Source organism: Leptosomus discolor, chromosome 1, assembly GCF_034619465.1.
Source record: "Leptosomus discolor isolate bLepDis1 chromosome 1, bLepDis1.hap2, whole genome shotgun sequence".
Taxonomy (NCBI): domain Eukaryota; kingdom Metazoa; phylum Chordata; class Aves; order Leptosomiformes; family Leptosomidae; genus Leptosomus; species Leptosomus discolor.
In genome coordinates this window covers 86,635,082-86,656,052 of record NC_141391.1, presented here as the reverse complement: position 1 = coordinate 86,656,052, position 20,971 = coordinate 86,635,082, and the positions used below count along the sequence as shown (strand labels likewise).

General features: G+C 42.1%; 1 protein-coding gene across 1 annotated transcript in view; it reads left to right on the top strand.

Annotated features, from left to right (window-relative positions):
* The window catches only part of SH3KBP1 (SH3 domain containing kinase binding protein 1), a 209,237-nt gene extending 191,748 nt beyond the window's left edge, over window positions 1–17,489 (top strand). The window contains exons 16-20 of the mRNA XM_086482058.1: window positions 6,609–6,718; window positions 8,047–8,172; window positions 13,348–13,619; window positions 15,037–15,100; window positions 17,279–17,489. Coding sequence (XP_086338184.1) covers window positions 6,609–6,718; window positions 8,047–8,172; window positions 13,348–13,619; window positions 15,037–15,100; window positions 17,279–17,320 — 614 coding nt within the window. The 3' untranslated portion in view covers window positions 17,321–17,489. The remainder of the gene's footprint in view (window positions 1–6,608; window positions 6,719–8,046; window positions 8,173–13,347; window positions 13,620–15,036; window positions 15,101–17,278) is intronic.
* Window positions 17,490–20,971: the final 3,482 nt, after the last annotated feature.

Here is a 20,971-nt window from a genome sequence, read left to right as displayed (position 1 = left end):
TTTACTTTCCTTTCCACACATCTTTCATCCAACTTTTCCTATTTACATCTCTTTGCCATGGGTAACTCTTCTTCATTTCATGAGGGTAAGGCTTTTTTTCCCATTTCTTTTCTGTCCTGTCTTTGCTTTAGTTGACAATGTGCCACAAACAAATACAGAAAGAAGTATTTTGTAAAAGACCTAATGGATAAATGGCTATTAAAGAATTTTTTTTTAATTAAAAGTTGAAATTGAGTGTACTGTGACAGAAAATCTTGCACAGCATTGAAACAAGAAATCATTATAGTTTATTGTACCATAACAAATTTTAGTGACATAAGTGACATGCACATGCTGTTTGCACATGATGTTTGTCAATGCTGTGGTTTCATTAACCTGTTCTTACAGGCAGATGATGTCATCGCAAAGTTTAATGCGTGTATTTTGTTGTGGTATCCTTACATGTTACAAAAAAACCCCATTTAGCAACTTGCTAGGATGGTTCTGTAGTCTGAGAGGGAAGAAACCCAAAAAAACGAAGCATAGAAGTTTGAAGAGTGCTGACTGGCTGTCAGTGGAACACGCACAGTCTTGTCACCCAAGAGTTGGTCTCCAGTATTGCTGTGGTTAAATCACGGTAGTTACATCTGTTGTGAAGTCTCATGTACCCACAACTGTTCTGGATTGACAGTGGCTTTTTGAGCTTAGTTTAAAATGCTTCTAAAGTAATATAAGCTACTCTGAAAGTAAGCCCTGTTCTACCAACAGAAGAGTAGTCTTTACATGGAATTACATTGATTTCCAGAGCTTAAATTCATGCCTTATTGCATAACTTGACTTTTTTTTAGGTTACGTGTTTTTTTTTAATTTCACAAAGAATTGTTGTATCTCAGGGCTAGTGCAATGGCAGAAACATCTAGCACATGTAATAGCTTACTGAATCAAAAACTAGCGCTTCCGGAAAATTACTGAATTATTCTAATTAATTATTGGTATTGAGTTATTTCTGCAAGTCAGGATTAATCCTAAGTCTTTATATATATATATACACACACGTGCTTTGAAATTCTGCAATCCTGGAACAAGTCTTGTCTATCCAAAACAGGCTTGCTTTGAAATTATCTAACACGTAAAGTCATACGGATTTAAGCTAAGTGATTTAAAGAACAAGCCGCAAAGAAATAAAAATAATATACCTACTGTGGAACTGCTCAGTTAATCCACACAAGATGCAGTTTCTGTGCTTGCAAAAAGACGGAGCTGCACAGGCCCTTCCCACACAGAGCCAAGCGGACACAGCTTTCCAGTATTTTTCCTGGCTCTTTACACATTTTGCATAGTGTTTATGAAAGTAGTTAATAATCATCAGTGCTAACGTAAGGCACATATGCTTTCATTGATTCCCGCTGAAACATACAGCGTTGGTATGAATTTTCTTAGGAGATGCCCTGAAAGCTGGTTAACATGAGTCCATTTTTTAGCATTTCTTCAGGCTTTAGTCTTCAGAGCAATTGCTGGTGGATCATGGCATGCTGTCCAAACCCACGGTATTAGCTGGACTCTTTTCTTGTCCCTCCCTCCAAGGCTGGTGCCCTACTTGAAAATACCTAGTAAATAAACAAATTAAAAAAAAAAAGTCAGTATATCATGTTTCCTTGAGCTGTATATGCAGTTGTTCTAGAGCTGTAACGTGCTCATATTTGTTAGGAGAGGTGATCGCTGTGCCTCTGATTGGAAGAAAAAGTGATCTAATAAGATTTGGCCCACACTAGGGAAAAAGATGAAGAATATTTCCAGTAAAGTGTTGCAGAATGGAGCAGGTTTGTCTTTAAATCACAAGCTGTTATAGTGAGACAATATGTGTGAGACATAATTATTTTGCCTGAAGACACAGAGTAAAAGCTGAAAAAAAGAAAAAACTGGTAAATATAAGGGTTGGAGGACAAAAATGTGACTCATATAATGAAGACCACAATCTGTGTAAACCAGTTATTTCTTTCTATGCTGCTGTTCATGCTCATTTTAATAGAGCGAAGCAAAGGAGCAGAATTATCCGACTGGGTTAAGTTGTAATATTTATGTCAGTGAAACAAAGTCACCCATAAACATAGTTGTGAATCGTAAATATTGTAATCAGGGATATGTTAATGGTCCATTACGTAAATTAATTAGGTCTTTTGCCCTGGAGGCTCCTGAAATAGGCAGTAAACCAGAAATTTAAATTGTTCTCCATGTGTCAAGTTGAGGTGCCTGAAAACAGCATATCCATTTCTTCTAGCTCAGTTTTCTTGACCTTTCAGTTCTTTCTTGGCATCTGCTGAATCGTTAAAAATAAAATCCTTATGAGGGCACTGGCAAGTGGTTAGCAAAGCTCATTATAGCAGCTTTCTATGTTCAGCTGTTAAAGTGATAAAAGTCAGGGTTGAAATGGGAAAAGATAATCGTGTACTTTAGGAAAGGTGGCTGTCCAGTGACTGCCCTGGGAAGCCAAGTGAGCTAAGCTCAAAGCAAAGAACCGTGCAGGCAGGCCCCCTCAGCGCATCACTGTTACACTCCTGAGTGCAGTATCCCTGCAGCCGGGGAGCCCTCCTGCTAAAAGTGCATTACCCAAATCCTAAAGAAGTGTCTGCAATTCATTATGGATGAGATTTTGCTGCCCTGACCCAGGCTAGGAGCACAGCTGTATTCCTTGAAGGGTACAGTGCTTGCTGTTCAGCATGGAAAGAGTAGCAGAATCTGGGCGCTTGAAGTAGTTAAAATAATTGTGGTCTTCTGAAATTTCCCAGTAATACTCAGGTTGTTGTTCGAGTTGTTTTTTAATTAGTGCTATATGTTGAATGGACATTAATGCAGATTTTGTCTGCGGTATCTTTGTCTCATTTGACAGCTTTCAGGATTATTGTATTTGAAGACAGTATATATACCATTTCACAAGCCTAGTGTCAATCTTTTAAATGTATTGAAGGTGATTATGAAATTAACTCTACCTCTGTGGCTTTTGTGGTATTATCTTCTTCAAATGAATTGAAAGCCACCTTTGCCTCATTTCTTCCAGCCCTGCTGTATTTCTGTTCTACGAAACCTTGCCGTTAGCATTCTGAATGTCTTGATTCTGCTATTACCCATCACTTTCCATTTCAGTTTTCTCAAGGTGAAATCTCTCTGCGAATTCAAAAAGCTGTCTTCGTTATGTATAAATGACTTTGCCCAAAGACTGAAAAACCTAAACGTAAGGTAAAGTTAAGGCCTAGCCACGTTTTCTGCTAGAATAATAAATGCAGGGGGGAAAAGGTACGGGTCTGATGAGCTGAGAACTTTTTCCTTACATAATTGTTTTGCTGGGTCTGGGCATTTTTTTGAAAACACCGTCATGCTTTAAATAACCATGTCTCCAAATGAACATAGCAATGGTGAAAAATATCCTATTCTTAACTAGCTTGGAAGGATACCAGGGAGTAATTCTTGCCCAGCTAATGTTTTTCATAGTCATTAAATATGTTTGCTCAGTAAGCCAGACGTTTTATTATGTGTACTACTCTAGTATATTAGAATTACTGTGATGTCTTTCTTCCCATGTCATGAATTACTTCATGAATTACCAGCTTGATCAGTGAGACAGTAATAATGATGAATGTGTCTGTTTATTTGTAGATCAGGTATCAACTATTTTTTAGGTTGGGAGTGGCACTGTTGATGGATGGGTGCCCTCTATGTTCTGTGTGTTCAACAGAACCTTCCTTACTGTTTGTTATTACTGGACGTAGGGAAAGCTGTAGAGTCAGGTCTGTTGGATGCTGCTGCTGCCTTAATGGCAATTAACATGGCTGTGAATGCAGAAGGCTGGACTTCATTTTTAATGGCATTCCATTTGGTCCAGCTCAGGAAGGTTTTGCATTTTGCTTAGTATTCAAATTTAAGCTTCCAATTTCTGGTAGCTAAAATAAAATCTCTGCATTTAATAACCTCAGTGAGTATAATATAGTCACACCCATATAACCTTGCTTTCCATCAGGAAAAAATGATCAAATAACTGGTATGAGTGAATTCATTACTGAATCTATGGTGTAGATGACAGTAAGGCAGAGGTCTCTTGAGTGGTTCTGTTACTCATTTTACTAGTTACCAGTTTATTAGATGGGAATTTTCCTGAATGAATATCTCATAGGTGATGACTGTGGAAGGTGTTAACCTTAGATGCAGAGCAGATTTGGGAGCGAGAAGCACATCTAAATAAGGAGAACAAACAGGGAGGGATAAAGGGCATATGGAAGTACTGGAAATGGATTTACTATTTTAGCATTGTACCAAGTGTTGTCCCTTACACTTAAATAGAATTTCATTTATAGTATCAGCTGAATGGCAGTGATTTCACTAGTTTGGCAGCAGATTCTACCTGTGGAGCCTTTCCAACCTCTCTGCTCTGCTCTTTTTTAAAATTTAGCGTAGGTATAGGCTGCTTTAGTTTATTTTTCTAGCTAACAGAAATGCGTTCAGAAGTGGAAAAAATGGAGGATTCCTATTATTTACTGTTAATAGAAGTTTTACACAGAAATGTTCATCTTTCGTGGTATTCATAAAATGCGTGGAGCAGATTTTGTCTGCAAGTGCTCATGGGTCTCAAGGACACAAATTCACACACTCTTTGTATATCGGTACATTTTACAGTTTAAACATGAATATTGGACTATTCTGATCAAGTGTAGAACTCTAGGTAGTTACTAGTTTATTTAAGCCACATTGAGTTAATGCCTTCACTGTTTTTTTCTTTGATTGTTTCCCATATTCCCATAGACACTTTTGTAATATGGCAATATATTCTTGCTGTGCAACTTAACAAAGTAACACAGTGGTGAAAATGAAGACAATGTAATAAAATTATCACTGATTTGCTGTGTGATCTTAAGCAAGTCATTCAGCTGTCTCATGTGTCAGCTTCAAACTGATATTGCTGCAAAACAGCTCTTACATTTGCATTTTTTTTCCCCCCAAAAATAATTTTTTACTTCCACTTCTCCTCTCCTGAAACCCTGAAGTTCTGTGGGACTCCAGATAGGTTTTGCACAGTCTGCTGATGTTAGCTCATTTTTACTTTAAAGGCTCCATAGCCTCACCTGGGTGCAGTTGAGGCTTTGGATTGCCAAATTTCCATTGACAGACTTTGTCACCTACCTTTGGACGCAGGTTGCAACAGTCAATAAAAAAGCAGTGAGAAAAATACCTGGCACAGGACAGGGGGGTCACTGGTTATATATAGGAAGAGTTGTTCCAAAAATAGAGTAGGATTTGGAGGTGAATAACCTCAGACTATTTCAGGGCTATTGAAAGAGGTCTCTTTTTTTTTTTTTTTTAATCTTCCAGAGATGGAAGAATATTGCTGAATAAGGAATGTCTGATCCCATTTACTTTCTAGCTGCCAAATCACGAGTACTTGGAATCAGTGTCAGTGTCCTTCAGTACATACAGTTTATTGCACAGGCCCATTAATTCATTTGTTTTTCCATTGTGGAATTTTGTACGATGGTTTTAATATGGCAACAGAGCTGGATCTTCAGAGATTCATTGTTCTGTAACATTTCTGAAAATTAAGTGCCCATTATATGTAACTATTAACTTAAAAGCTATTTCGTCCTACATGTGCGCACTGAAAAATAGTCTCTGAATAATGAATATCGTTCCAGTATTTGATTAATTTCTGAAAGTAATTTTACAGAATTTTGATTTATCTTGTCTAAAGTACATCTTGTATGTTTTCTGACTCCTTTCTGCTTAACATGTGCAGTAGGGCATTTTGAAATGGAGGTGAGTGAAACTGATATAACCCATAAAAATAGATGAATGGTGTTAAGCCGTTCGATTCAGGCATGTAATCACAAGCTGCGGTATTCCTTCAGCCTTCGCATCGTTCTTTCACGTAAACATGCTACCGCGTGGCTGGATTCAGTAAACACTTCCCCAGTGCATTTCACTAACCGTGAAGCCAGTCAAGCAGATCTGTTTTTCCTGGGTCTGTGCAGCTTCAGGAGCCTGTTGGAGTTTTTACTTACCATAACTTCTGCACTACTGGAGGGAGATACTGCTCTCACCTGTAGCTACTGGAAACAATGCTGCCTCCAGCTGCAGGTGTCGAGGAACCAGCAGATCACTTCTAGCTCCGTCATTCTCATTCTATGCTCCCCTAAGCAATTGCTGCAGGTGCAGTGCTGACAGTACAGTTCTTGAGACAATGTGTGCACTGTCTTATGTCTCCAATTATTTAGGAAAAAAAATTGCTAAGGCCTTTAATAGCAAGATGGAAATTTTGAGACTGTTTATTCCATGCCATAGGACCTGTGTTGTCATTTAGCTTTCCCTATGCCGAAAACAAAGCCAAAGGCTCCTCTACACGTTCCCCCTCTGCTTTACTGTGTTTGAGATGGAAGGGTAATTGTGCTTGGCAAGGGTGACTGGATTACAGCTGCCTTTGTCTTCCAGGTTTTTTTAGTGCCATCGTGGTGGCTAAATGTGTGCAGAACACTGTGACACAATGGGGAAAGTGGGATTTGCTTTCTTTGAAATTAGGAAAAAATTGTGATTCTTTCCCTATGAGGACAATTGCCAGAAAACCAAATCAATTCTATTTTATTTTTAAGACTTGGAAGGTTTTGACTCTGTAATACCAATTGCTGAGAAGCTTAATCATCCAACTACAACCAGACCAAAAGCTACTGGCAGGCGACCACCCTCCCAGTCTCTCACGTCTGTAAGTTAATTTTCCTGTTCTTTTAAAGTTTTTTGTCTGATTCCCCCCCGCCCCCTGCTCCTATTTGTGTTCCCTGGTGTTTTCACTACGTTTACACAGCCGTTCCTTCACACGTACAGTGAGGCAGAGATGCAGCTCAGGAAAATTAGTGTCAAAAGGCTGCCAACATTTCAAATACTGATGTTTAAAACATTCCCTTGTAAGATTTGTACCCGCTTATTTGGATGCTGCCAAGTATTCCTTGCCAGCCATGACTGAGGCCAGAAAAATCCTTTATAAAAATCTCTGCAATAAACTAGTTTGTGCTAAATATTAAGGATTTTGAAAGTGTTTCCCAAAAGAAGCATTTCCCTTTGTTTAATAGGACATTTACCAGATTTTGAGGACAAACAAACTGTTTCAGCCTTCAACAGCTCTCCTTGAGCCATCTTATGTTTCTTCTCATTAAGCTCACAATTGTGAATAAAAGTGTGATTTAAATTTCACTCTCTAATATGTACCTTTATACAAGTTGGTTCATAAACCGTGCTTTGGAAACCACTGCTTAGTTTTCCAGTGTCTTTTTTTGGGGGGGTTGGAGTTTGTTCGGTTCCATGCTTCTTTGCATTCTGGAGTATGAGAGAGAATGAGAGCAGCTACTGATGATTACCCGTGTTCACATTGCTGAAGAAAAACAAAGTGGAGGAAAACAAAAAGTATTACTGTGAAACTAACAGAACACACAAAAAAAGAAAGCTTTCAAAATGGATCATGTACATAAATATAGAAACATAAAAGACAAGTGGAAAGGTTTTTCTTCCCCTGTCAAATCTGTGGGGGAAGGAGCAAGGAGTGGAAAGAAGCTTCCCTGTTTGCTCCTTCACAAAGAGGCCGTGCACAAGGCAGCCCCGCAGTGCCAGCAGCGCGCGCGGGCAGCAGCAAAGCGAGACCTGCGCTGAGCAAAGCCATGGCTGAGCTGCCCAGGTGGCAGAGCTGGCATCCCCACAGCACGGTGCTCGGCATCGTAGCCAAGTAAGGTGCAGCTCCTCTTGCAGACAGGAGGGTGCTTTTGTCTTACGGTATAATGCAATGCAAAGATGTAAATTAATGTTGAATTCAGCTCTTAAGTATATCTTATTTCATGAATGCTTTGAACATAAGGTGTAAAAAAAAAAGGGGTGGGAAGGGGGTGGGAAGGAGACTCCTGATTTTAAGTATTGTTACTTTGAAATTTATAACAAAAAAAGTCATGACATAAATGCTTTTCTTCTTCCATTGTTAAATTGTCGTACAATGAAAATACCTGCTTTTTTTTTCCTCTCTTATGGTGCGTGTGTTTGTCCACATAGTCATCCCTTTCAAGCCCTGATTTCTTTGACTCGCCAAGTCCTGAAGACGAGAAGGAGGAACATGTTTCTGTTACTCATAAAACTATTGAAGCGTCAAGGAAATCAAGAACTGTTACAATATCACAAGTAAGTTAGTTGGAATGCCTCTGCTTAACCTTATCACGTGCATCTTCGTTTTTTAAAACAGTATTCAAATATTTATTTTTAAAATTTAATTCAGCAGTCAGCTGGTAACTAGCCCTTTAAAGAAGCTTAAGATGGTAGAGGTTACTAAAGATTGTTCTGTGTTTGAAATGCAAGTCAAAAGTGAATTGCAGTTAAAATGTCTCCACAACCATACTGTGAAAAAAATCCTCTTAGTGTAAATTTCACAGAATCAGAGGAGCTAGGGAAGTAAATTGTAGAAACAAAGGCCCCTTTTTTGCAGCCGTAAATAGAGTTTACATTAGAAGAGTCTGTAAGCAGAGAAGATACAACTCTTTGACACATTCTAATAGTATGCAAATTTAAATTTGCAAGTATAATCAGTTTTTATACTGGTATAATTGTATTTATTTTGTAGGCTTTTGCCACGTACTGCATATTGGTAGACAGCTATAGGATAATTGAATATTACAGAAGGAGTGTGTGGATCAGGCTTCAGAGGTTGGAGGTATTTTTTAGTGCATAAAGATACCTTTAATAATACAAACATTACATTCTAATAGTGTAACAAAGACAAGTCATGCACTTCTGTGATTGAGTTGTAAGGATAATGTTTTGCTATATAGCTCCCTCTTCTGGGAGCACTTGCATTAAGGAATGCTCTTGGGCCAACATTTGTAAATTATACGCTGGTATGCCAAGATGACGTTCCTGTAAAATAGGATGACTGCTACCAGAAAGTAGCTGCTTGAGGCTTTAATGTTGATAGCCAGTTAAGCTCTGGAATAAGATGTTTGGTGTGGATGACTCCAGTTGCGCCTTGCTCACTTGCTCCAAGTTTGACCTCAGCCTGACCTCTCTTTTCAGTCGAAAGGAAACTTGCATCTACTGATACAAGGATTGTTATTCATGAAAGATCCATGTACAGCTGCACGTTACTCGCATACGCGCACATATATATAAAAAAAGTTTAAAAGAATATTATTAGTGTTAAAAGAATATTATTAATTATATGATCTTAATGGCATCACGGAGATGTGGTGGGATGGCTCCTATGACTGGAGTGCTGGAATGGAAGGATACAGGCTTTTTAGGATGGACAGGCAGGGGAGGCAAGGAGGGGGTGTCGCCATCTGTGTCAATGACTAGCGGGAATGCATAGAGCTCTGCCTGGGGTTGGGAGAGGAGCTTATGGGTCAGGATTAAAGGAGGGCAGGGACAGGTGACATTATAGTGAGGGTCTGCTACAGGCCACCCAACCAGGAGGACCAAGCAGATGAGGCCCTCTATAGACAGATAGGAGCAGCCTCATGTTCACAAGCCCTGGCCCTCATGGGGGACTTGAACCACCCCAATATCTGTTGGAGGGACAACACAGCAGGGCATGAGCAATCCAGGAGGTTCCTGGAATGCATTGATGATAACTTCCTTCTCCAAGTGATAGAGGAGAGGAGCTGTGCTGAACCTTGTTCTCACCAGCAAGGAGGGGCTGGTGGGGAATGTGAAGCTCAAGGGGAGCCTTGGCTGCAGTGACAGTGAAATGGCGAAGTTCAAGATCCTTAGGGCAGCAAGGAGGGCACACAGCAAGCTCATTACCCTGGGCTTCAGGAGAACAGACTTTGGCCTCTTCAGGGAACTGCTTGGTAGAGTACCATGGGATAAAGCCCTGGAGGGAAGAGGGGCCCAAGATAGTTGAGGATCACTTTCTTCAAGCTCAGGAGTGATGCATCCCAACAAAGAGGAAGTGAGGCAAAAACACCAGGAGGTCTGCATGGATGAACAAGCTGCTCCTAGTCAAATTCAAACATGAAAAGGAGGCCTACAGAGAGGATGGAAGCAAGGACAGATAGCCTGGGAGGAATACAGAGAAATTGTCCAAGTAGCCAGGGATCATGTTATGAAAGCCAAGGCCCTGATAGAACTAAGTCTGGACAGGGACATCAAAGGCAACCAGAAAAACTTCTGTAGGTATGTTGGTGATAAAACAAAGACTAGGGAAAATGTAGTCCCTCTCCAGAAGGAAACAGGAGACCTGATTACCCGGGATATGGAGAAGGCTGAGGTACTGCATGACTTTTTTGCCTCAGTCTTCACCAGCAAGTGCTCCAGCCACACCACTCAAGTCACAGAAGGCAAAGGCAGGGACTGGCAGAATGGAGAACCACCCACTGCAGGAGAGGAGGTTTGAGACCATCTAAGGAACCTGAAGGTGCACAAGTCCATGGGACCTGATGAGATGCATCCATGAATCCCGAGGGAACTGACAGATGAAGCTGTTAAGCCACTATCCGTCATATTTGAGAAGCTGTGGCAGTCCAATGAAGTTCCCGCTGACTGGAAAAGGGGAAACACAACCGCTGTATTTAAAAAGGGGAAAAGGGAAGACCTGGGAACTACAGGCCAGGCAGTCTCACCTCTGTGCTTGGCAAGATCATGGACCGGATCCTCCTAGAAACTCTGCTGGGCCACATGGGAAATAAGGAAGTGACTGGTGACAGCCAACATGGCTTCACTAAGGGCGAATCATGTCTGACAAATTTGGTGGCCTTCTATGATGGGGTTACAGCCTTGGTAGATAAGGGAAGAGCAACTGATGTCATCTACCTGGACTTGTGCAAAGAATTTGGCACTGTCCAACATGACATCCTTGTCTCTAAATTGGAGAGACATGGATTTGATGGATGGACCGCTCACTGGATAAGGAATTGGCTGGATGACCACACTCAAAGAGTAACAGTCAACAGCTCAGTGTCTGAGTGGAGACCAGTGATGAGTGGCGTTCCTCAGGGGTCGGTACTGGGACCAGTGCTGTTTAACATCTTTGTCAGTAACATGGACAGTGGGACTGAGTGCACCCTCAGCAAGTTTGCCAATGACACCAAGCTGTGTGGTGCAGTCGACATGCTGGAGGGAGGGGAGGCCATCCAGAGGGACCTTGGCAGGCTGCAAAGGTGGGCCCATGCAAACCTCATGAAGTTCCACAAGACCAAGGGCAAGGTCCTGCACCTGGGTTGGGGCAATCCCAAGCACAGAGACAGGCTGGGCGTTGAGTGGATGGAGAGCAGTCCTGCCGAGAAGGACTTGGGGGTGTGGGTGGGTGAAAAGCTGGACAGGAGCCAGCAATGTGCGCTCGCAGCCCAGAAAGCCAATGGCATCCTGGGCTGCATCAAGAGAAGCGTGGCCAGCAGGTTGAGGGAGGTGATTCTGCCCCTCTGCTCTGGTGAGACCCCACCTGCAGTGCTGCGTCCAGCTCTCTGGGGCCCCCAGCACCAGAAAGGCATTGACCTGCTCAAGCAGGTCCAGAGGAGGGCGACAGAGATGACCAGGGGGCTGAAGCACCTCCCCTGTGAGGACAGGCTGAGAGAGTTGGGGTTGTTCAGCCTGGAGGAGAGAAGGCTCCGGGGAGACCTTACAGCGGCCTTCCAGTGCTTAAAGGGGGCCTGCAGGAAAGGGGGGGAGGGACTCTTGATCAGGGAGAGTAGTGATGGGACAAGGGGTAGTGGTTTCAAACTGAAAGAGAATAGATTCACATCAGATATTAGGAAGAAATTCTTCACTGTGAGGCTGGTGAGGCACTGGAAGAGGTTGTCCAGAGAAGCTGTGGCTGCCCCCTCCCTGGCAGTGTTCAAGGCCAGGCTGGATGGGGCTTTGAGCAGCCTGGTCTGGTGGAAGGTGTCCCTGCCCATGGCAGGGAGTTGGAACTAGATGATCTTTGAGGTCCCTTCCAACCCAAACCATTCTGTGATTCTGTAAGGTCATGAAGTAAAACATTTAAGCCACTGGAGTGATTCAGCTTTCTTGTGATTACAACACCATTTTTATTTCTATGGTCACACTGTTTTTACTGCAGAACAGTTTTTTTATGCAGTGCTTGCTGAGGATAGGTTCTCTTCATGCTGGTATGGTGAGAAAGACTGTTTTATGCAGAACTTGGTGGATCCTGCTTTTCCCTCCCCATTACACTTTCTCCTAATTTTCACCTGACCACTTTTCTCTCACTTTGTCCAGCTAATGCCACCACCCCAGTGCCCAAGTCCTCGCTTAATGTCTCCTTCCTTTTCCATACCTTTTTTTCTAAATATCTTACCCTATTTTCCATTCAACTTCACTATCTCTTTTCCAAACACAGAGTCAGAGGGTTGCCTAGTGCTTTTTCTTACTTTTGGCCAAAGCAGATTTTCAGATACTCCTGGTAGCTGTCATATAATGCACATATTAACGCTGCCAAATAACAATAGGATAAAAAATTAAGACTCGCCCTACTTGCCATTGTGATAACTGTACTTATACACTCTTCTGTGTATGTAGTGAAGTAGCTGGTCATGTATGGTAGGCGGACTTAAGATTTTCTATACCCTCTCTAGTAAGTAGAGCTCTGGATTGAAATTCAAGAAGCATGGGATCCTCCTGAGCTAGCCATGTGGTTCCAGGGTAACTAGGTTGATGTTGCATTTTTCTCCTAAGTTCCTGGAGGAATAAAGAGCCATTGGTAGTTATGGAGATTCACAGAAGCTTCAGTTAACAGAGGACAATACAGTATATTTATTTCTTATTAATATATTATCATTTTGAAGCCATGGGATCTTGTTTTTCCCTTTATATCATACTGACAAGGAAACTTAAGGAATATTTTGCTATTTTCATAATGTTACGGGCAACATATAACACATTTTTAATTTTTAAAAAACACTGGCTGTTGAAGATTCCTTCAATGGTTAGTTGACATTCGGAAATTTAATCTGTAAAAAAATATCCAAAATCCAAAACTTGAATTCTTGGCCATGCAGTTTTGTGCTCTGCAGGAGACGTCCCTGGATGTAGGTATGTTCTCACAAACTTCTGAGAGAAACACTGAGCATCTGTCCCTGGTTCACTTCACTGATAGGTCTCAGATGTTGGACACGCTTGTTTCTGACCGGTTGTAGCAAATGTGGAAAGTCTAACTGAAGCTGCCTGAACTTCTGTGCCCTGGCTGGACCCCCTCTGATGTACATGTACAAAGATAATGACTAATTGTTGTATTTATCGTGCTTTGGCCAAAACTGTCGATGTTTGACTATGGATTTCCAACATTACTGAAGAGCAGAAAATATTTGTTAGAAATCTGGTTTTTATAAAGCTTTCTGCAGGCATTACATGTTATTCTTTTTGTTGCAGGTGTCTGATAACAAAACTTCCTTGCCTCCAAAACCAGGAGGTTTGGCTAGTGGCAGTAATGTACAACCGTCACTATCCCCTTCACCGTCACCTGGATTTCACTCAATTGCTATGGGAACAACAGGCCACAGGTCAAATTCCCCATCCCTGTTTGGTACTGAAGGAAAGCCAAAGACTGAGCACTTGAGCCAAGGTCAGACTGCCCTGGAGGAGTTGAGAACACAAATTAAGGAGCTAAGAACCATCATTGAAACCATGAAAGACCAGCAAAAGTAAGTACTGCAAATCACAGCTGTAGGTGGGATGCATCCGTTCACGCGTGGGTGGTGCCAGTTTCTTCTTGAGCTTGCCTTCGTGTGTGTTACTCTGCACAGTTTGCCTTTGTGTTTGTGAGTGATTTTCATCTGACAGAACACATTCAGGGGTGAGAAGCTCAGGAAAAAAGACTGACACTATCCATCTATAACAGCTTTTTTTTATTTTGTGTTACGGCGTAAGCAGATGTGTATAGGGCACTGAAAAGGTTAAATTACAAGCTATAAGCAGTGAATAAGGTTCTTACATTGTTTTATTTGCCAGTAACTATTTGGGAACTCATGTGCATTGATCTTAGTAAGGGGTGCATTTGTTCTAGTTGTAGTACTCATTACTACAGGTTCCTAAAATTATTAAATCAATTTGCTGTTTGACTGTTAGCACAGTTTCCCAGGAAGCTCATATTACAAAAGAGGTAATTGAATTGTGATTAGGACATTTGAAGACTTCCATGTTTATGACCCTAAATCTTACTATTTTAGTGTTGGGCATCTTTATTTTCTTTAAGCTGCTCATTTCTTAGAAGAAACTGGGGCTGGCGAGTAGCTTTTGCTACTCCTGAGAATATTTAATGTTTTGGAAGCTAGACCTTCACTTACATCGTCAGTTGTGTGTCGCCCAGGCAGGAAAAAGAAAAGGGAAAGGAGCATGCAGGGGCTGTGGTGGAACAGAGGTGTGGGGGGAGTTTAGGAGAAGATGCAGGAGGGCAGGTTCAAGCTGGATCTAGCCACCGAGACCCACGGCTTCACCTCAGGCTGACCCCTGCCTCTCAGGTCTCCCCGGCCCTTCTTGCGAGGGCTGCTTCCACCTACTGGTTTCCGTCTTAAGGTGCGATCACTCAGTGGGAGCATGAGAAGGTGTCTGCTCCTTATGGCTATGTTCCGCTTCCCGACAAAGAAGGATGACAGCGAATCCCCTTTTGGTATCGTTAGGTCTTATAAATGAAGATGAAGGTTACATTGTGTTGCTGGCATAAACAGCATTTAAGTGGCCTAAGTATGTGATAGCACGGGCAGGATTTGTGTCCCCAGTTCCTATAACCCACCGACAGCCAATCCATCTACCTTTTGTGTGGAAAAAAAGGCAACTGGGTGCTGGTACAGTGTTGATACAGATAGTGCAGAGCGAAGCCAGTGGGTGCAGGGCTATTAGGAGGAAACATGAAACATGTTATTCATCAGCCATATGGGGTGGGGGGAACTGTCCTTTTGTAGAGAGTCTTATTTCTCTGCAGTGTAGCATAGTACTGACTTAGTTGTTCAGAGTGAAAAAGGAACTAGTGAAGCAGGGAAAAAAAGTCTCAGGAGGTCATCTTTTATAATTTACTAGTCCAGTCCCTTCCATTCCAAACTACTTTTTGCATTCTTTCAACAGAAAAGAGATTAAACAGTTGCTGTCTGAGTTGGATGAAGAAAAGAAGATCCGTTTACGATTGCAGGTACTTAAATTATTTATAATGTTATGAAAGTATTGGCAGGTTTGATTTAGCCTCAGGTATGGGACGTAAAACTCTGCTAAGATACTTAGATTCCAGTGAATCAAAACCTACTGACATTTCTGAAAGGGATATATCTGTTCCCTTCATAGTGTTGCCAGTCTGCCCCATAGAACCATAGGCTGGTTTGAGTTGGAAGGGACCTTAAAGACCATCTCGTTCCAACCCCATGCCATGGGCAGGGACACCTTCCGCCAGACCAGGTTGCTCAAAGCCCCATCCAGCCTGGCCTTGAACACTGCCAGGGAGGGGGCAGCCACAGCTCCTCTGGGCAGGCTGTTTCCGTGTGTAAGATGGTTCATACATGTGGTAATTACCTAAAAAATTATCAGCACAAGTAGAGCAAAAAAACCCACAAACCCACAATATAGGATTCAAACTATGATGTTTTTTAGTTTTAATGGTTTGATTTTGTCACAAACTAAATCATATCTTTTTAAGTGAGTCGCTCTCTCCCAAAGCTTTATGTTTTGTGGTAGGCTTGTCTTAGTGTTGATGTGCTTGGAGTATTATTTCATATAGCAAGGTTTTTATGTCTACTTTGCAGACTGTGCTCAGGTTGTTTTTACTAAGGCATGCTAAACAATACAAAAGAACGTGCTCTGATTAAGAGCCCGGTTACTGCTACCATAGTTTGTGTAGTACCTTAGCTCTAGGTGCTGTCGTGCTGGCTTAGTCATTTGCCAGGGAGCACACTGCCCTACTTGTGTGCGAGTCATGGAGCTGGGCCTTGGCTTGGATATGGAATGGCATTGAAACTGTGTTTCGGGGTCTTGGAGGGCGATTTGGACGGTGACCTTAATAACGTGCTATAGCTTGGTCAGCCCTGAATTGGTCAGGCAGTTGGACTAGATGATCGTTGTAGGTCCCTTCCAACTCAAATAGTCTAATCTGGTCTAGTCTGGTCTGTTCTATTCTATGTACCTGATAAGTGGTTTAGTATTGATTTTATGGTGTAAGTCAACTGTACTTTTTCTTTGTACTAGGGATAGAAAATTGAATGGTAATTTCACTGGACTGTTCCTGCTTGGGAACGTGGCAAAGGGTGGCAGAACTGGGGGCCATCAATGTCTATGCTCCAGGGCTGCCTAAAGGACGTTATGCATGCAACCACATAGGAGTATGGCTTCTAGTCACCCACAATTCATGTTCAGCTGAAACTGAAATTTATTTGGATAAAATCAATGAACATTTTTAATAGCAGTCATTGATTTAGTTGTAACAGGCCAGACTATTCAGAGCTCTGGATTCTACCTCCAAGGATGGCTTTACATCTTTATGCAGGGACCTGCACTGATGGTTTTAAGATTATGATCTTACAGCTGGATGCTTTACTCCAGTTCAGATGTTGCTTACACCTGAGGGTGCTAGCCAAGGTGGCGTTACTAGCTTTAGGGGAAGATGAGAGCTCAACAAACAAAAATTGCATTAGTTTAAGAGTGCTCTGATAGTCATAAAGTAGCACAGCTCTCAGTCCGCGTGTTAAAGATGACTGCCTTGATGATGTGGCGCAGCTGAGCACTGCGGGTGTGCCTGAATAATTCTAATACCCCTATCTCGGGGTTTCCAGTGTCTGTCAGAGGGGCTGAGTGTACAACTAGGGCTGATGATGGTTTCAGTGACATCCTTTTATCACACGACTGTACATCCATCAGAGGCCTGGACACAGGCTTGATGCCTGTAGAAGGCAACCGCCATCCTGTAGGAGAGAGGCGACAGCTTTTGCTCCTCAGCCACCAGTGCTCATTGTCAGCAGTTCTGTGTACTTGTGCCGGGTGTAAGCGCAGCAGCTGGTGCGTGGACACGGTGCTCATCCTGCAAGTAATTCCTGGCAGCGAGCTGTGTGGTTTGTAAAAGTTGTAATTTCAAGAGTTTGAAAGGTGGTGTGGTACATTCAATGACTATACTTGTCAAGCTCTGAGGGGAGGAAGCCATAAGTGGTCATCTGCAGCTGAGAGGGTCACCTCAATTTGTGAAATCTGTGGGAGTAAGAGTAATGTAAAACCTGTGCTCGACACCTGCGGGCAAAATGGAACATGTTCTTTTCAAGCACCACCAGCTGTGCCTCAGTTTCTTAAAGCATCTAATTTCATCACAAATATTTTCTGTTGTTATTTTCAGATGGAGGTTAATGACATTAAGAAAGCTCTTCAATCAAAGTGAATACTTGATAGGTGGAATGTTGCATTATTCTTCATGACTGAGACTCAAATTTATGCCCCAGCCAAAATAACTTTGTGCCAAATGATTTAAGAATTGCCTCAACATCCCTTTGTTTGAAGGATTAGCACAACAGTTTTTGATAGCACAACAAAAATACCAACAATGACAAAATTTCCACCTGAAGCAGTGCTGTGCAGCACTAGTTGTGACTGAAATTGATCTTCTTGTGCTAAAGGCTCTCTACTTCAAGATCCTAGATGAAATGAAAACTCAGGCAGTTTAGTCCATAGTGGTACTATTTTGATGATATTTTTCCATAAATAAAGTGTATTTCAGATTATCTGTTTACAAGCTTTATGATTTTGACTTTTGGTTTTTAATTGTCTTTTGTTACAGATTTTAAAATGTTTGTACTGCATATAGCCAGGGATGAATGTTACTGTTGGGGCTGGAGGGATTACTTTTGCTTTGAGATAGAACAGCCTATCTTTCATTAATGATTTTGAGTTCTGTTAAATATGCAATTTTATGTCCCCACATCCCCTACAATTTAAACTTACGTTGTGTACAGTAATGTATTTACAAGAAGGAAACAAACCAACAGAAGTCTGGTCTTTGCAATGATTTGTGCCTTTCTTTGCCACACACTGACTGGAGCCGGTTGCCAGCCAGGTCTCCCTAATGTAGCTACCACGACGACCCCTGTCCCCGATGTCCGGCGGAGGTCACCTTCTCAGTGTGCAGCTGCTCAGTCAGTAGAGCCAGGTTTGTGCGAGGTGGCAGGACAAAAGGGCGCAGCTGAGAGCAGCTTTGTCTTGAGCAGCTGTGGCTTTTTAGCTTTCCTGGTTTCGATAGGCCTCTCCCTCAACTTGAATGTTCATCTCCGCTTGATTTTCATTAGATGATTTAAACACCCGCCTCTGTCCCCGATTTTGCACAGAGTGAACAAAATATGCATTATTAAAGCAAAAATGAATAAAAGTAATCTATAAAACGTGAATAAAAAGTTGTATTATTTCATGCACAAGGTTCTCTGTTGTGTGACATTGGTTCATTTGCTGTTGATGTCGTATTGTTTGCTACATTATGTTGTACACTTAGAGACTGATACACTTTATAGTCCTGGTTTTGCAGCAGGACTTTATTTTCATCCTTTTATTGAACCTGATGCTTGCTTCATTTCTTCCACTTTCTCTGTTTTACTTTCTTCCTTTCAAAATGAGGTCTCCCTTTTTTCTGTTTGTGGTGTCATGTGTTCTTTACTAGCCACAGCGTATCTCATACCTCGTCAGCCGTCTCTGTTGAGTTTATACAAAGCGTTTAAATAACGGATATTTTTGCATCGTGTGGAGTGAGTGGGCGAGTGATATTGGTGATGCTTCGGAGTGACAAAGAAACCCACACAAAGGATCTATTTGTCATCTCATCAAATGCTAGAGCTGGCCGCAGCCAGCATATCCTGTATCACAGCTAACCACCCTGCCTGCCAGGAGCTGGGTGAGACGCAGTGCTCAGCTGGCTGGTCACGTTCACGCATGGTTGGCAGAGTTCCCGTAATCTTTTTTATATGCATAGATATGTAACGTACACACGCCACCATACCTGAATCTTGCTTCATGGGTCTCAACTGGCAATACAGAACTTCACTGTTGGGATGATTTCCTCTACCACAGCATCTGCTGCTATTGTAACAGTGGTGTCTGAGATTAAGAGATCGGGTAGTGAAACTTGAGAATTTTTTTAAAGTCCCAATGCATTGCTCAATGTACTCAAACAGAAGCACTAATAAAATATTTTATCACTGAAATGCTTGTTTAACATTTCTAAATAACTGCGTTAAAGTATTTTTGTACAAAGAATGATAGTCCCACCATAGCTTTCAGCAATAAAGATTTCTACGTTACTTCCATGTTTTTTGTGGAGTTAGTAGCAGAGTTAGGAGAACAGGAGGAAAGGAGGGATAAGGAATAAGAGTTCTGCTTGGGTTTGTCACTGTACATTTGCAACATGTATCCAGACATTAACAGCTCTGGCTTCCTAATTGCATCCCTGGAAAGAGAAAAACTGTTGTGTCTGTAGTAAATAAAGTATTGATTCATGAGTTGTACCTCAGAAATACAATGCAAGTCTGAATTTGGCATGGAGCTTCCTTATATCAGATTACATTCTTTTTTTCTCCTGTTGAGATGGTATCTTGTCATTTTATAAATCCAAGTTAGAAGTCCAACATATGCTTTGTAAAAGAAGGTTAAATAAGATTTTGTGAAAATGCTATGTTTTGAAAGTTGATTGTTCTGGGAGAAGAGAGTTTGTAGAAATACAAGCTCATCTTGCTGCATTTCCTTATAACAGTAGAAGGTATTTCACAGAACACATGGATTTTCCCTTTTTAAGGAGGATCAATTATGCATTAAACCTGTGGATATAAACTGCTGCTTTTAAAAATGTCTGGGTTTATATTTAAAGAAAAACAGAAAATGCTGGTGAGCTACAAAGTGATTTTGATGTGAAAATAATTAAATATTGTTGTTTGAAGAGTTGTGTAAAATGACTTTTCATTAATATGCACACGCCGGTCTCGTGGCAGACTTCTGTTTACATGTAGAAGTCAGGTGTGAAACACCAGGCTCATGCCTTTGGATGATAATATTCAAAATCTTGATTTGGAAAATTTTTAGGCTATTAAGAAAACAGTTTTACGTTCTCTTTATGTTCTTTTTTCAACTCTAAAAGAAGCAAGTATTTCTTAATGTGAGCTCATAGCACTTAGCACTTTAAAAAGTTCTACATGGAGATACGATGGTAAATATTCAAAGTGCATATTAAGTTCTGTAACTTAAATTTCATCATCTGTGTTTTTCTCACTAACAGTCCATTTATAAGTGAGCAAAAGGGTTAGGTGAATCTGTTGTTATGCTAACAGGTCGAAGGATTGAACACAACTATATGCAGTAAATTTTTGTTTCTAGGTGTATGATAGCCCCTGCCCAGTAAATTTTGTGAGCTGCTTGGTGTGCGAAACATCCATAGGAGTGCTGTACTCTGTGGCAGCCAGGACTGAAATCTGCACCTGCGCAGGCAAGGTGAGAGAGCACCGTAAAACGCCCTCAGACATTCATGTTCTGATGAAGTTGCAGAACCGTTCTGCTCATCTCCTTGTGGAGCTGAGTCACGGGCGAGCAGGCCCCGCTCTCCCCCTGCTCTCCCCCTCCACCAGCCCACCCAGCTGCAGGGGCGGCCACGGCGGAGCCTGTGCCGGCGCAAAAACGGTCGCTGCTGCAGGGCTGGCGTGGCGTGAAGACGTGTGGTGGTCCTGTGAATTCCTTCGCCGTGCCACGCCGCGGCCATAACTGCGCTGACAGCTGTCACACTTTTAGCCGCAGTTTGGGGCGTTTATGCTCCTGTGGGCCTGCCTTGGGAGCTGGGGGGAGGCTGTGGTCAGGGGCGCTGAAGTTCGTGGGTCCCACCAATACCCAAAGACCGGCTGCATCTGGGGTGGGGGTGATGTGCAGTGCTCCCGCCTGCGGGAACGGCCCGACGGCAGTCTCTGCTGCGGTGCAAGGCTGGGAAGAGGTGTGAGGTCTCTGGTGTCTGCTTCTCCTCTGAGGAAGGACCCGGCGGCTGGAAAAAGGACAGAGGCACATTGATGGG